This window comes from Phoca vitulina, unplaced genomic scaffold, assembly GCF_004348235.1.
Source record: "Phoca vitulina isolate PV1807 unplaced genomic scaffold, GSC_HSeal_1.0 scaffold89, whole genome shotgun sequence".
NCBI classification, from domain to species: Eukaryota; Metazoa; Chordata; class Mammalia; order Carnivora; family Phocidae; genus Phoca; species Phoca vitulina.
The window spans coordinates 951,630-968,483 of NW_022589792.1; the positions used below are offsets into that span (position 1 = coordinate 951,630).

Below are 16,854 nucleotides of genomic sequence, written 5' to 3' on the forward strand. Positions count from 1 at the left end.
CTCATATGGTTATGTCTGGAGAAGTAGCAGATGGGGATCTGGGAGGCACACAAAAGGATTATAGCTGGGCCTTGAATGTTTAGGCCATTAAATAACCTGCTGCTGTGGGAAACAGTAGGGCAGGTCCTTAAAAAAAAAAAAAAAAAAACAACTCCACACAGAATTACCACGTGATCCAGCAAACCCACTTCCGGGTACGTCTTCAAAGGAATTGAAGCAGGGACACACAGATATTTGTACTCATGCTCAAAGTAGCATGGATCACATTGGCAAAAAAGTTGAAGCAACCCCAGTGTCTGCTGACAGAAGAATGGGTACACAAACTGTGGTCCATCCATCCAATGGACTATTATTCGGCCTTAAAAAGGAAGGACGTTCTGACACCTGCTAAGACACGGACGAACCTTAAGGACACTGTGCTCAGTGAACTAAGCCAGTGACAAAAGGACAAATATTGCATGATTCCACTCATAGGAGCTCCCTAGAGTCAAATTCACGGAGACAGGAAGCAAATGTAGGACGCCGGGGTGGGGGAAGGGGTGGGGAGTCGGTGTTTCATGGGGCAGAGGTTCAGTATGGGAAGATGAGAAAGTTCTGGAGACGGACGGTGGGGACGGCTGCACGACAGTGGAAATGTGTTTAATGCTACGGAACCGGACACTGAAAAATGGTTAAAATGGTAATTTATATGTATTTTAGCACGATCAAGAAATTAAAAACACATGGACATACCCACACCTGAAGCAGACAATGAGCTACCACTTCACACCCATTAGGATGGCTGTTTAATTAATAAACAGAAAAATAAGTGTTGGTAAGGATGTGGAGCACCCGGAACCCTTGTGCTTTGCTGCTGGGAATGTACATGGGTGCAGCCATTGTGGAAAAGAGTTTGAGACTTTCTCAAACAGTGAAACATAGGAATTGCCTGATGGCCCAGCAATTCCACTCCTAGGTATGTACTCAAAATAGCTCAGAGAAGGGACTCGGCTGACTCCTACACCAGGGCTTACGGTAGCATCGCTCACAAGAGCTGCTGGAAAGAACCCACGGGTTCCCTGACAGACAGATGAACATGTGGTGTGTCGACAATGGAATGTTACTCAGCCTAAAAGATAATGAAGTTCTGACACCTGCCACAACATGGATGAACGTCAAAAACACGCTAAGTGAGGGGCGCCTGGGCGGCTCAGCTGGTTAAAGGTCCGGCTCTTGATTTCAGCTCAGGTCATGATTTCAGGGTCCTGGAATCGAGCCCCGAGTCGGGCTCCTGGCTCAGCGGGGAGTCTGCTTGAGATTCTCTCTCTCCTTCTCCTTCTGCCCCTCCCCCCGCTCTAATAAAATAAATTTAACATTTAATTAAATTTAGGATTTAATAAAATCTTAAAAAAAAAAAAAACATGCTCAGTGAAAGAAGCCAGATACAAAAGGCCGAATATATGATTCCACTTGTAGGAGGTGCCCAGAGTAGGCAAACTCAGACAGAAAGGAGGCGGGGAGGGAGGATAAGGAGTTAGGGTTTATTTTTATTAAATTTTTTAAAGATTTTATTTATTTATTTGACAGAGAGAGACAGCTAGAGAGGGAACACAGCAGGGAGAGAGGGAGAGGGAGAAGCAGGCCTCCCGCCGAGCAGGGAGCCCAACGCGGGCTCGATCCCAGGACCCTGGGACCATGACCTGAGCCGAAGGCAGACGCTTAATGACTGAGCCACCCAGGCGCCCCAGGAGTTAGTGTTTAATGACTCTGTTTGGGATAAAAATGTTCTGGAAAGTGCAGTGAGAGTGGCACAACGATGTGAATGCAATTGAATGGCATTGAATTATACACTTAAAATGGTTTAATGCTTTATAAAAAACAAGCAAACAAACAAAAACCTAAGAAAACCCCCAAACCCAGCCATGATTCTTGACTGAGTAAATTAGATTAGGGGTTACAAAATGATCATCGAAATCTATTCTTTCACCTGATTTACTAACTGCCATTCTGTTGGAGACAGAGCTTTCTCATCAGCGGGCACCACCTCCTTCTCATTAAATAGTTCTTGCCAGAAAGACCTGGTTTCCCCCCTTTTAATTATTTCAAAGTACAGCATCGTGTTTAACAGTCACCTCAAATGGTAACGAGGCTTTGAGCCATCCGTGGATTTCATCGATTAGATCTACTACAATCACTGTTCTTGTCAATTCTCCAACTCCAGTAGGTTTTTCTTCCCGGGAAAAGGCTGAGTTGAACTCTGATGGAAGAAGATGCCCTGTTAGGGAGCCAGAGAGGCAGGAGCTGCTGGAAGCCATGTCCCCTCCCTTAGCACCAGGGAGCGCCCCCTTGGTCCACAGCCTGGCTCAGACCGGTGCTCTTGGGGTACACAGAGGCAGATGTACCCGACAGGCAGCCACTCACCTGGGCCACCCCCGAGGAACAGGCCACTGCCCAGCTCAGACCCCATGCTCGAGCCACAGCACAAAACAGTTTCTACTCCTCACGCTAGAGTGAATCTTCGAATTGTTCTTGGTAGCGAGGTATCACAAAAATAAGGGAATTCAGCAGGTTGGCTAGGTTAAAAAACAAAACAAAAAACAAAGAACAACAAAACCACATAGTACACAAAGTCAATCATCAATACAAGTCAATCTTTCTGTAGAGGCAAAGGGCCACTGCTTAGAAAGTAACATCCTTCCCTTCCCCACCCCCCAGTGAAACCCAAAAAAGAAATCCCATTTACGTTGGTGATGGAAGGATTAAATACCTAGGAATCAAGTTAAGAAATCTGCAGTATCAGGGAGGCTGGGTGGCTCAGTTGGTTAAGTGCCCGGCTCTTGATTTCGGCTCAGGTCATGATCTGGGGTCCTGGGATCGAGCCCCATCTCCGGCTCCGCACTCAGCACAGAGCAGGCTTGGGATTCTTTCCCTCTTCCTCTCCCTCCCCCTCTGCCCCTCCTACTGCACTCTCACACTCTCTCTCTCAAATAAAATCTTAAAAAAAAAAAAAAAAACCTGCAGTATCTATATGAAGACTGAAATGTTGAGGGACAAAAATATCTGTAACCAGGGCAGACCCTATTCTTAGAAAGGCAGGGTTGTCATTAGATCAATTTTCCCCTGAAGTTGTAAGTTTAATGCAATCACTATGAAAATACCCACTAGGTTTTTAGAAGATATGCCAAATTTAAAGTTTGACCCAGCCATTCTACTACTAGAAAGGTACCGTGGATGTGGATTCAGACATACGAACAAATGTACTTACCACCATTTGACCAACTGCCCATTGAGGGACAGTAATTTTCAAATACAGAAGAGTAAAAAAATAAAAAATAAAGTTTTTAAGTAAACTGTTTACTAAGCTATTTTTTTTTTTTTTTAAGATTTTATTTATTTATTTGACAGAGAGAGACACAGCGAGAGAGGGAACACAAGCAGAGGGAGTGGGAGAGGGAGAAGCAGGCTTCCCGCGGAGGCAGGGAGCCCGATGCGGGGCTCGATCCCGGGATCCCGGGATCATGACCTGAGCTGAAGGCAGACGCTTAACGACTGAGCCACCCAGGCGCCCCTACTAAGCTATTTTTAAGTAATCTCTACACCCAACATGGGGCTCAAACTCACAACCCCAAGATCGAGAGTTGCACACTCCACTGACTGAGCCAGCCAGGCACCCTAACAGTTTAAAATAAAGGCATTCCTTCTACTTAGTAATAAGTAGGGACAAACTGGTGACAGACATTGGCATTCTAGATGAATCCCCAAAACATCACACTGAGTGAAAGGAACCAGATGCAAGAGCCCACACTGAACTGAATAGCTCTAAGTCCTCCACGGAGACCCAATTGGACCAGGGGTTGCCTGATGGCAGGGGAAGGGGGGTGAGGAGGTGGGGAGGGACACAAGGGGATTCTGGAGTGATGGAGACGTTCTACAGCTTAAGGATGTGGGTTCATTTGGGACGCCTGGGTGGCTCAGTCGGTTAAGCGTCTGCCTTCAGCTCAGGTCATGATCCCAGGGTCCTCAGATCAAGCCCCGCATCGGGCTCCCTGCTCAGCGAGGAGCCTGCTTCTCCCTCTGTCTGCCACTCCCCCTGCTTGTGCGCGCTCTGACAAATAAAATCTTAAAAAAAAAAAAAGGGATGTGGGTTCATTTATCAAAATACAAGCTGTATGTTCAGGACTGGTTTCCTATCAGACCTTGACAGAAACAAAACAGAACCAAACCAGGGGCCCAGCAAGACATTCGCAGGTAGGATAGCTTTTGAGGTGTAGTTTTAATCAATGCCACTCTTTGTAGCGGGGAAAAATCAAATACACATGCTGTACTCGGGCAGAGGAGGTCTTCAGGAGGTAAGGATTCTGTTGTCTTGGTCAAGGGGTTTAGAAATGGGGAAAAGATTTAACATACTTCTGGGGCGCCTGGGTGGCTCTGTTGGTTAAGTGACTGCCTTCGGCTCAGGTCATGATCCCAGGGTCCTGGGATCGAGCCCCGCATCAGGTTCCCTGCCTGGCTGGAAGCCTGCTTCTCCCTCTCCCACTCCCCCTGCTTGTGTTCCCTCTCACGCTGTCTCTCGCTCTCTCTCAAAATTAAATAAATAAATAAAATCTTAAAAAAAAAAAAGATTTAACATACTTCTCACTCTACTCACAATAGACTTTTTTTTAAGAGGGGGGCAGAGGGAGAGAGAATCTTGAAAGACTCCCCACTGAGTGCAGAGCCAGAAGGGGGGGCTTAATCCCAGGACCCTGAGATCATGACCTGAGCCAGAATCAAGAGTCAGATGCTTAACCAACAGAGCCATCCAGGCGCCCCTTCACAATACACTTTCTAAATGAATTTTTAGCTTAAAAAAAAAAAGGACGGGGGGCAAACAGAAGGTATAACTGGGAAATAAAATCTTATGGGAGAACTTTACCAGGCACCACATCAAGCTGTTGTGTTCCCCATGTACATTGGTTACCTGGTCAATAAATAAGTTGAGGTGTTTATTTTCATCCTTACAGAAGCAATGTTAAAAAGGAGGGGTCATAGAAATACGGAAGAAAGCGCTAGTTTTGGATCTGGGGGGTAGGGAGGACCTTTACACTTAGGCTCTGAATAACAGAAAAGCAGACTAATGTAAATCTAACCCCTAAAAATAAGAGTCCTATATGGCAAAGATAGGACGACTCAAGATCCAAGTAACAAGCAAGGGGGAAAATCTAATGCCCAAACAGCAACCAGCAAGGACCAAGTCCCGCAGCATCAGGGACAAGGAACAACTTCCAGGGGCCATCGGACACCTGAAGATGTTCAATCGCTCCTTAAAATGCTCACAAGGGTCTCTCTAGGCCATTGATGAGGATTAAAACAGCAAAAGCCAGGGTACACTAAAGGAAAGTTATACTGTTGGTGGGAGCAGCGTTAAGACCCCTAACGGGGTTGGGCGGTCAATGTTCTGAAGTAGAAACAGAAAACATTTACAATGATCCAGGAGCCCCCAAGCATTCCCCTGAAGGAGACGGAAACCCGTGTACAGCAGTGCTCAGTGCGGTGCTCTTTGAGACGGGAGGGAAACATCTAGCCCCTTGGTAGGAAGGTAGTTTTAAGTTTTACGTTTGAACTAGGTTTAGCCCTCCACTCTTATGACTAAGACACCTGTGACTCCCTGAGGGGAAAGCAACAGCCGACGACCACCAAGGGCGTCGTTTCCCGGTACAGGTGGCAGGACGGGTGTTCCTCAGCCCACCAGGGGTCCTCTGTCATGGCTGCCGGTGACTAACACTTCTTTGTCTCCTTCTGCTTTGTTGGCATTTTACAGCAAGTCCTTTACCAAAGACAAACCAAAGAAAAGGTTTGTCTTAGAATTCAGTGGGACTGAATTAGGCTGAACGCCCAGGAAGCCTACCTAAAAGATCTCGTTTGTCTGTGGGTACCAGGCCACGGCTCCGAGCGACTCCTCTCTTTCTCCACCATCCACTACACAGGGCTTCTACCCTCATGGTCACAAGATGGCTGCTGTACCACCAGGCATCCCAGTCCATTCTAGAGCAAAGAAGGGCTACACTGGGGAAGGCCAACGAAGACTGCTCCTTTAAAAGGTTTTCCTGGAAGCCGCACTAACGAATTCCACTTGCGTCTCCTTGGACAGACCTGTCGCAAGTTAACCCCCACCCCAAGCATGTACATGGCACACTTCGAGTGATCTAACTTCAGACCGACACCTCCGAGGAGCCCACGCTCATCCAGACCCAGCTGAGAGTCAGCTGGAAGCCCCTCAGAAATCACAAGCCACCAGCCAGGGTGATTTATAGGAGAGATTTATTTGAAGAAATATTACAACATATAAAAACTACATAAAGTCTTAATTTCCACTCATACAGTGGTAGATTTGATATAACGCATAATAAAAAACTTTTAAAATCCAGAATGCACAAAGTACTGCACAGTTTGATCACTAAGTCATTAGTTGATAAGCAAACCTCACAGAACAGCTTCATGTCAGCCAAGGCCACAAACACCGTGAACGACACATTTGAACCGACAGATTGACATGTTAAAAATACAACATCAGTGCATGGTGGGGATCCCTGGTGCCAGAAACAAGGCGACGGGAGGGCAAAACTAGTCCTTAGTAGTTTCCTCCTCCTTGATTTTCACTAAAGAGAAATAAAAGGTAAAGTCACCGCAGAGCACACATACGACGTTTCACTAAGCAACAGACGAGCGTAACAAACAGGCTAAAATCAAGGGCCGTGTTAACAGCCAGGTGGCGATGTTACTGGCCCACCAAACAAGCACCTGCAGCAGCTCGGGATGAACATTCAGAGAGACTGCTCCCAGGTGTTCCCCAGAGATTCCCCGGCCGCCCTGGCCAGCGTCTGAGGAGAGGGCCCGGAGCCAACCGCACGCCCACTGCCCCGCCGTACCTGAGGCACTCTCTCGAGCTTTGGCCAACATACAGCGCTTGATCTCCAAGCCGATGGCTTTGGCCAGGGGCGGCGGCACAGCGTTCCCCACCTGCAGGAGGGGAGGAGGGAGATGTCTGGTGTGGTACGGCTGGGTCAGCACCAGCCTCCTCTCAGAACGATGATGAGGGCACAAAGGCCCAGGTCTCCTGCTCACATGGGCCTGCAAAGCCCTGCCACCAAGATGGCTCTGGGACCCTCCAACCAGCCCATCTTCACACCCCAAACCCCGTGTCAAGACCCACCCACAGAAGAACGGCCTTTAAAGGGCTTTAGAAAAGCTCAGATCCAGACGTGGATGTCACCATGCTTCACTTCCGGCTAAGAGGGGTTGTTTCTAGAGAACAGGACTTCGGGGCGGGGGGAGGCTGGACGTTTCTGCTATAAGCCCAGGCACTGTTGGCTTTGTGAGCCATGTGCAGGCATTACTTAGACGGAAATACATCCCCCCCGCCCCAGTCGGAAATACATTTAAGAAAGAGCCAACTCAACACCCAAGGGATTGTGGGTTCATTCCCACCCTTAGCAACTGTGAGTTTTCACCGATGCACATTTACTCTACTCCTTCACTGAAATTCAGTGCCCTGGAACTTTCCTTTGGGCTAAACCTGCCTCAGAGCTGTAAACAGCAACCGATGTGCTTAACGACAGCCTGACTTGTGAGCACCCTGGGCCCTAGGGACAGGGTCCCTCCTTCCTGGGGATACTGAGGCCGATCGGCCAACAAACTCCGGGTGCTCAGCGTCCCCTCAGAAGTGACCGTGAGTCCTGCTTCTCCCTGGTCAGACAGAGCGGCCCCTTTCCCATCAGGGCCACTCTGTGTCAGACCCCGTTCGGCCCCTCCTCGAGGACAGAGGAAAAGCAGGCCGGGCCCCACTCCCCACTGACCTGTCGGTGCTTATCTAGGATGTTGCCAAACAGCCGGTAGGTGTCCGGGAAGCCCTGGGAGCGGGCGCACTCCCGCACACTCACGACGCGGTGCTGCTCAGGGTGCAGGACGCGGCCCTGGGGGCGAAAGGGGAGGTGGGGAAGGGGAACGAAACTGGGCCCACCTGCCCTTTGGGGCAGGAGGAAGGAAGCTGCCCCACAGGAAACTCCAGCCTAGGCCTCGATGGCTGAGTCGGTCTCCGCCAACACAGAGGCAGGAGGTGGTGAGGCGTGCTAGCCTCTCATGGGCCGGCCCCACCTGCTGAGCCCACGCCTCTGTCCCCTCCCAGGCACGACCCCAGCCCTCAGACCTACCTGCTTGCCCATGGGCTCAGGGTTGGTGACGGTGGTGCTGAAGAAGCCATCCCACTCCAGCCGTCCGTAGAGGCCGGCCCAGTGGTTGTGCCTGTTTCCGGTGTGGGGCAAGCACCAGGGGATGAGCGTGTTGAACTGTCTGGCCGCAGAGTCACAGGCTTTGCCCGCTAGAAGAGAGGGCTGCGATGAGACCGTGGTTATGGAACGGGAGGGACAGAGCAGCCAACAGTCCCCAGCCGCAGACAAAGCTTTTACGACTTCATGCGCTCAGCATCTATTTACAGCAGGGCCATCCGGGTTCGGCATGTCTGTGCCTTGCCCGGGGCCTCAGGTCCGTGAGCGGCAGCCCCCCGTACTGCTGCGGGCGATCAGAAGATGAGGGGGCTGGGGCGGGTGGTTCAAGGTAAACCCAAGGGAAGCCCCACCCAGGGCACCGGCAGGGTCCCCACCTTCCACACAGGAGCAGACCCCGCGGAGGGCCCCAGTGCTGCTGCAGCCGTTCTTCTTATCATGGTACGTGTAGCGCAGCTTCCTGGCCATGGTGCCATCAGAGAGTCGCACCTCGATATTCGGCAGGTCGCGCCAGTCTGAGCCGGGGGCCAGAGGGATGTGCCGCATGCGGGCGGCCACCAATGCACTCATGTCCTGAAAATGCACAGCAGGGCCCACTGTCCGTCACTTCAATCAGGGAGCATTTAAGCACCCATGGTAGGCTGGGCACCACCATTCTCGGCACCAGAAACAGGAACCCCCAAGGGGTTTGTATCCCATTGTGGGAGACAAAACAGTAGCCCAAATCGACAACCTGGGGACTGCACGTGCCATGAAGGTAGCAGAGCAAAGACATGGAATAGCATGTGGGAGAGTGGGTGAAGGGCAAGCCGAGAGGGCTTCTCTGAGGTGGTGACAGGTGAGCAGAGCCCAGCAGGATCAGAGAACCAGCTAGAGGAAGAGCTGGGTTTGGTGTATCTGGGAGAACACACAGAACATGGGCAGAAGAGACGAGGTCGGTCAGAGGGGCAGTGGCTAGACACCTGCTCAGGAAGAGCAGCAGCTCGGACGCTCTGTGACGTGTGCTGCTGCAGGGGGCATGAATGGTAGTGGCAAGAAAAGCAGGAGGCAAGGAGGTGAGGGCGGGAGCCAGCTGAGAGGATGCTGATTTAGGCTGAGCTGGAAGGGGCCAGGCTCAGATCCTGCCTCCCGCCCCGAGCCCTGGCTGGGCTCCAACCACATGTTCCATTCTCATGAGGCCACTGGTCCGACCGGGCTGGCCCTGCTCGAAGGCACTGTTACCTTACAGATGTGGTCCCTGAGGATGGGCTGGTACTGTGAGCCCCGGAGCTGCCTCTGGAACCAGGACTGAGGCTCCCCATTGTACAAGATCTCCAGTGCCGAAGCTCCATTCCGGACCTCAGGGAGGTCAGACATGGTGTCCCGCACGGTGATGGTTCGGAACGGGCCCGAGCTTAACCTGCAAGAGCACAGCAGACTGCTGACAACTCTGGGGACCCAGGCCACGACTGTCCCTCATGTTGCAGGGGCCACATCCTGACGGCTGGCACGGCCCCCTCCAGGGAGGACAACCTAGCTCAGAAGTCAAAGGGCCACCCAAGGTCATGAGGGCGGCATCCTTCTTAGACCCTGTGTACAAAGAAGACAAGCTGCGCTACGGGCTCTGCTCACGGCCACGACCGGGTCCAGCGGTTGCCCTGCGTGCAGCCCTCACCTAGAGGTCAGAGCACGACCAGAGGAGGTAAAGCGCTTGTGCGGCAGGCCCGCGCCACGCTGCCTGCTCTAACACGTTCTCCTCAGCTCTGGCCTCTCGAGAGGCCCACCAACACCAAACCTCCCAGGGAACACAGCGGGGCAAGGGGGGGCTCCCACCTGGTGATGTTGCTGACGAACTTCTTGTCGTCCACCACAACACTCAGCTGGCAGGCCCGCGGCGCGAACACGTGCAGTGGCTCCGGGAACAGGGGAAGCTTCTCTCCGGGGGCTGCGGCCAGGATGATGGCCCGCCTCCGCGTCTGGGCCACGCCGTACTGACCAGCCTGTGGAGCGCGCCAGGCACGCACAGTCAGGCGGGCACCTCCAGCTAGCCCCTAATTAACTCAGCAGGTTTACTCCTAACAGAAGTGGGACCAGATGAAAGACAAAGGATCCCACACGATGGCCACTAGTCCCTGGAGAAGGTGGGAGTAAACCATGCTGGCAATTCCAGCCAGCTCTTTCGAGAGCTCTACGCGGGATCCTGTGATCTCAGCGCTCGGGGAGGAGACCGGGCAGAGAGCCAAGGAGCCCTGCCGCCTACCCAGCAGCAAGTGGTCACAAGCGCTGCCAACAAGGTTTGATGGGTGAGCCCAAGACCCACGGAGGCTGGACCTGGGGGGGTTGGGGGGGGTGGGTGGCAGCCCAACACCTCGCTCACGCAGACACGACCTCACTACCTTCCAGCAAGACTTTCTTCCCATTTTTGAGCATTGCTTCAGCTTTCGTTATGCCATTAGTTACTGAGCAGGTATACACAGACTAGCTGCTTTGCAGATCAAGCCTAGTTCCCGCTGATCACCCAAAGTCTCTGTCCGTGCAGACAGAGCTACCAGTCGCTCCCTGGAGTACGATCTTCCACCTTCTCCTGAGGTTTCTACGTGGGTACATTCACCCGAGAGATATTTTTGCTAACCGGTAACGGTTTAGTCTGTGCATCCTTCTGCACTTTTTTTTTTTAAATATTATTTATTTACTTGACAGAGAGAGAGATAGCAAAAGCAGGAACACAAGCAGGGGGAGTGGGAGAGGGAGAAGCAGGCTTCCTGCCGAGCAGGGAGCCCAATGCGGGGCTCGATACAGGGCTCGATCCCAGGACCCTGGGATCATGACCTGAGCTGAAGGCAGACGCCCAACGACTGAGCCACCCAGGCGCCCCATCCTTCTGCACTTCTGTCTTCACCTACCCCCCATGGGGATCTATCTGCTACCTAGAGCTCCGCAGTTGACCACCAGCCTTCCCTCTTAAGAGAAAGGGGGTGGAAACACACGGCCCTCCTCAGGCACCAGAGGATGCGACTCTCAAAACCGTAAGAGGTAGGCGGACTTACTGGCGCACCGGGTCTGTGCTCCCAGACCTGGATGCTGCAAGCTTTGCAGAGGCGGGTGCAGGCCCCAGCTGCCACCTCCCCCACGCTCACTGGCACGTGTCACTGTAGTACAGGCCTGTCCCGTTCAACTCTATTTTCAGTTAGAAACCATCTGCCGCAGTCCAGGGACCACCGAGCCCCTCCCTGCCCACACCCGTCTGCCCACCTGCAACACGCCGAAGGTGCACTGATAGCCCATGCGGACGAGGCAGCGGAGGGTGAGCTTCAGGACCATGGAGCGCTTGAAGGAAACGAAATTCCGGACGTTCTCCAACAGGAAGTAGCGGGGCCGGTAGTAGTCACAGTAGCTGTGGGAGGTGGCAGAGACTACGAGGGTCATCCGCACGCACCAAACGAAGACCTACTCTACCAGAGGCTACACCCGAATGCTCCAAGTTTGCTCGTTGGGAAGCTACACTCGCTGACTCTCCGAGTCTCTCTGCCAAAAGCCAGCTGTGAACTCCCTGGAGGCAAAGGCTGGGCGCCTCACCTGCACGCACGGCCTCCAGCAGACACACCAGCTAACCCAGCGACCCTGCGCCACCAGCACACGTGCCGTCGCGGGGCCAGGGCGGGCTGTCTAGCCACCCTCAGGCAGCCCTGGGCGCGGGGCTTCTACTCCGTTTACCTGAGAAAGGAAACCACCAGGGAGTTCTTGAACTTGGAGTAGGTACGAGAGTTGAAGCGGTTCATGCCACTGAACCCTTGGCAAGGCGGCCCACCGCACAGCATCTCCACATCTCCCTTCTGAGGCAGCTTTTGACCCCGGGAGTTGGTCGCCTCCCCGGCCATGACCAGCTTCAGCAGCACGTTGCAGTCCTCCGTGAACACCGTGGACCCAGGATTGTTCAGCCGAAATGCCTGGGCCGCAGGGTCCCACATCTCGATGGCCCACAGTGTTTCCGAGATGCCTGGGACATACAAGGACAAATGTGTGCCAAGAACCCCCTTGAATCACACTCGAGGCAGAACTGTGACCGGAGCCAGAAACGTCTTCCAGGTAGAACCTGCCTGATCCAGTTATACTAGCCTTTTTTTCTTTTTTTTTTAAGATTTTATTTATTTGACAGAGAGAGACACAGCAAGAGACGGAACACAAGCAGGGGGAGTGGGAGAGGGAGAAGCAGGCTTCCCGCAGAGCAGGGAGCCCGATGTGGGGCTCGATCCCAGGACCCTGGGATCATGACCTGAGCCGAAGGCAGATGCTTAACGACTGAGCCACCCAGGCGCCCCCAGTTTTACTAGTTATGCAGAGAAACCCTCATGGTATTTACCTGCTTGGTGGAATCCTTCCGACAACCCCCCACAGCCAGAAAACACATCCAAGGTCCGCAGCTTAGGCAGTTTAATTTCTGTCTCTGGTTCACTCGGCTCACACGTTTGAGACTTTGCCCTGCCCTTCCCTGGAAGAGACAGGCCACAAGTTAGGTCAGAGCCCTAACCTGTTCTCCTTAAACCCTCATTTTGAATTCACAGCAGAGAATGATGTAACACCAGAAGCTGTGTTTTCATACCAAATGATTCATCAGTCCCCAAATTATGTAAGACAGACTTGAAGAGAACCGTGCGGAATAATGACATACCTTTACCCTTCCCTTTCCCTTTGTTTCCAGGGCTACGGGCATGGTTTGGAGGATCTTCAAAGCTTTTGTTCTTGGCATTATAGGCCTAAGAAGGAAAAACCACAACAGTCTGGCAGGGAAACACACTGGTCCCTTTTCTAACAAAGACAATTTAAGTTAATCTGATAAAGATCCACTTAATTTCTCCCTAATTATGGCCATAAGCAATTAGCCATCAATAAGAATACTTCGATTTTATTATGTTGGAAACGGGGAGGGGATGGGGGAGTTCTATGATACAATTATTTTGTGGCCAACTCTGGAATTCCTGCTATTCTAAGTACCTGGACTACTCATTCTAAAAATAGACAAAGTGATAATTGGGCCATCCACAGTGCAACACGAGGGAAACACAGGCGTGTATCAACTTCAGATGACCTAACACAGGAAGAGCCACGCTCAAACAATTTAAAAGCTATTAACTTAATTGACAGACTCCCAGATCCTTTCTCAGTCACCAGTGCTCAGCCGTATAGACCTCACCTGGCCACAGACTCTGGGCAAAGGGACTGAGAGGCAGGGCTGAGTCCGCCAGGGATAGGGGCACCTTTCCGTAACTCACATTAAGGCATTAATAGGGCTAGCAGAGGCCTCCTAGTAGTCTCCAAATAAAATGTAGGTGCATAAGGACTCTCAAATGTTACTTCTGGCTTAAGAAAGTGTTAAGTTCCATAAGAACTTGGAATACCGCAGATTCATACTCTGGGTATTTCCACTACTTTCTTGGAGGCTGGAACTTTGACCTGAAGCCCCTCCCTCCGGTAAGTGCAGGGTACCACCTCAAGGAAGTAGAAGCGGTCTGGCCCCCCCGCAGAGAAGTCCTGGAGGCACCCAGGCAGGTCCTCCCCATACTCCACAGTACAGCGGCCCTGCACGGCCTTGAAGTCCACCACCACCTCCTCATCGCTCCAGTAAAGCAGGTTGATGTCTGAATGGTAACTTGCTGGGGTAGACTTGTGGGTGTTCTCTGGCCTGAAAATGGAAGCGTCTTGGTTAGCAATTCTCTTTTGCTGTTAACTAACAAAAGAATTAAACGGCACCACATTTCTGGGGGTGCTCAGAAAACCAATGGGTAAAGACTACAACCCCATTAGGTCAACTTGATTTCTATCCCCCTTCACTGACACGACCAACAGAGTGACTCCTTGCCATGAACTCAGCGTGGGATTTGCTGTCTCCTTCACCACACAGGACAGCTGCCTGTTGCCCGTTAAGCATCTAGAGCTTCCTTCTCTTGCCTATACTAGCCAGACTTCCCATTTCTTTTCTGCTAATACAAATGATTATTACAAAGACTTTAAAAAGTCTTTGATATACATTATTTAAGTGAAACAACCTTACACCCATTTCTGATTATTTTCCGGTTAGCTCCTAACCACTAGGAGTTACTAGGATCCCAGAAGCAGACTGATTGAAGCCAAGAACTTGGGAAAAGGACAGACAGAGGGGAACCCCAGAAACAGGAAAGGACACCTGGGAAGAACAGGAGGAGAGAATGGGAAGGGTCGGGGAGAGGGGGCAAAACTCAGACAATCCTAAATAGATGGCAGAGCCCAGGACATTCCACCTGACTTTGTCACACGCTTGACTTCTGTGTAAGGATTTCTCTGGGGGAGAGAACTCTGTCGCTTTAAAACAAAAGTCTAGGGGCGCCTGGGTGGCTCAGTTGGTTAAGCAGCTGCCTTCGGCTCAGGTCATGATCCCAGGGTCCTGGGACTGAACCCCACATTGGGCTCCCTGCTTGGTGGGGAGTCTGCTTCTCCCTCTCCCTCTGCCCCTGCTCACTCGTTCTCTCAAATAAATAAAATCTTTAAAAAAATAAAAAAAGTAAAATAAAACAAAGGTCTAAAGCAAGGCTATGAAATATAATTAAGTCACTGTCAGCACCCACCAGATAACGAGAAACACTTAGAAAAACAGCTATCTCTACCGAAGTCTTAAAATATCACTGTTACAACCCCATTTCAGACTTCTAGAAGAGTGCGGCCTCCCGGAAGAGCAGAGGGCTTCCCCGACCTGTAGAACTTGTTGATTCTGATCTTGATGTCAGTCTCGTTGGGCCTGCCATTGCTCTTCTTGATACAGAAGATTTCTTTTATTCGGCCAATTCGATATGGCTCAGGGGCATCCAGGTTACTGCCTTTGATGTAATCAGAGTATTTCCGGTAGTGTTCTGGATATAAATCTTCGTCCACAGGCTCCTTCCGTGGGCGTTTCACGGGGCTGGACAGCTTGATGCTGCAGAGGAGCAAGCATTACGCATAACTGAACATGAAACCATAAAAAGCAATTACCTCAGCCTTCCTTACCAGCCAGTAACTACGACTGAATTCGAACACCTTATAAACTAATGCAGCTAAGTGCCCCAAGATTTACAGAGAAATACGAAGTCTCACCCATAGTTTAAAATGAGCATTCTCAGGGCACCTGGGTGGCTCAGTGGGTTAAGCATCTGCCTTCAGCTCAGGTCATGATCCCGGGGTCCTGGCACTGAACCCCACATCAGGTTTCCTGCTCAGCGGGGAGTCTGCTTCTCCCTCTCCGCCCCCCCACCCCCCCACCCACTCGTGTGGGCTCTCAAATAAAATCTTTAAAAAAATAAACGAGCCTTCTCCATCTGTGCACTGCTGGCTGACCCTGCTTGACTCTGCCCAGCTCCCGGCCACATGGCAGGACTGCACTTCCTGGCATGTGACTCATTCTGCTCAATGAGTGTGGGAAAGGACACGCAAGCACTTCCAGGCGGGAACACGAAATTGCCAGGAGAGCCTCCAGGACGCTTTCCCTTGGCTCAGACTGGCAGCTCCGAAAAGGCAGTGGTTCCATCAGCTCAGTCCCGAGTGACCCGACCCGTCAGGTGCCCTGTTGAACCACGATGGACACACAGTAAAGGCAAGAAGGAAACCTCCCCATTTGTGGGCTTGTTCCCAAGGCACAACCTGTGCTCTCCTGACAGGCGCTGACCTGGAGGGGATGCTGCAAAAGGCACGGGGTGGAGACTCGTGGTCTGGGCAAGCCGAATTTGGCCTGCCTACTGAGGTACCGCTGGTCATCTGATTTGGCTGCACACTTTCAAGGCTGTCCTGAGGAGGGCAGCTGCCGTCTTTCCCACCACACCCCCTTAGTCTGACAGGTTCCAGAGGGGCCCCTGAGCACGGCGTGGACGCTTGTGTTGTGCAGCGAGCACCTGGGCACACAGCACCTTGGGCACCCTCTCCAACGCACCAAGGACAGCGGGGCTAAAGGGGGCTACATGCACAACTGCCCGAGGCCGGAAGTCCCCTGCCCTCTGTTCTGTCATTCACAGTAACTGAACGGAGGGTGGGGACTGGGTTCCAACTGGGACTTTAGGAAAACGCTACTGCAAGTCGGAAAACGGAGAAGTTCGGAAAGTGTTGGTTATAAACGCAACCCCACGCTAGTTCTTAGAACAAAGACTGGATCAAGTGTGGAAATTCCTCGGCTTTATTTGTCCCCGAAGAGCCCCAACCCTCTGATATGCAAAGTCTCGATACTTCTTGGTAAATGGGATTGCAACTCCCGTTCATTCAATCTTTACTCTAGGCCAGGCACTGGGCTAAGTGCTTTCCGTTCAACTCACATCATCCTAAGAGCCGGGCAGGCGACACCGTCCTCCCGTGGAACAGTCAGGGACTGAGAGGAGATGGTCTCCGCCTCAAAGCCTCACGGCTGGGCAGGGCCCCACCACGGGTACTAGCGCCCCCTTAGCCGGTGCATCCTTGGACTGCCTTCAGGCTTACAGCTTCACTCTGCAGTGAACTAGCCGCACTCTACACGGGAGAGCTGGCCGTCGATGATCACCAGGTACTACGGTGACAGTTCAGGCAGCAGCTAGTCCTCGGGGTCCAGGGTGGGGGACATCACAAAGCCAACCCTGTACTGGTCCAGAGCTTATGGCCCTGACCT

The 16,854-nt window shown here is 52.0% G+C and overlaps 1 protein-coding gene across 4 annotated transcripts in view; it reads right to left on the reverse strand.

Annotated features, from left to right (window-relative positions):
• Positions 1-6,262: 6,262 nt before the first annotated feature.
• DNMT1 (DNA methyltransferase 1) overlaps positions 6,263-16,854 on the reverse strand; it is a 44,617-nt gene continuing 34,025 nt past the window's right edge. For all 4 annotated transcript variants that reach the window (XM_032395995.1, XM_032395996.1, XM_032395997.1 and 1 more), the window contains exons 28-40: positions 14,944-15,165; positions 13,707-13,899; positions 12,889-12,973; positions 12,580-12,708; positions 11,934-12,216; positions 11,472-11,613; positions 10,053-10,219; positions 9,462-9,639; positions 8,618-8,813; positions 8,169-8,335; positions 7,815-7,931; positions 6,888-6,978; positions 6,263-6,617 (exon numbers count right to left, since the gene is read on the reverse strand). In XM_032395995.1, coding sequence (XP_032251886.1) covers positions 6,583-6,617; positions 6,888-6,978; positions 7,815-7,931; positions 8,169-8,335; positions 8,618-8,813; positions 9,462-9,639; positions 10,053-10,219; positions 11,472-11,613; positions 11,934-12,216; positions 12,580-12,708; positions 12,889-12,973; positions 13,707-13,899; positions 14,944-15,165 — 2,005 coding nt within the window. In that variant the 3' untranslated portion in view covers positions 6,263-6,582. The remainder of the gene's footprint in view (positions 6,618-6,887; positions 6,979-7,814; positions 7,932-8,168; positions 8,336-8,617; positions 8,814-9,461; positions 9,640-10,052; positions 10,220-11,471; positions 11,614-11,933; positions 12,217-12,579; positions 12,709-12,888; positions 12,974-13,706; positions 13,900-14,943; positions 15,166-16,854) is intronic.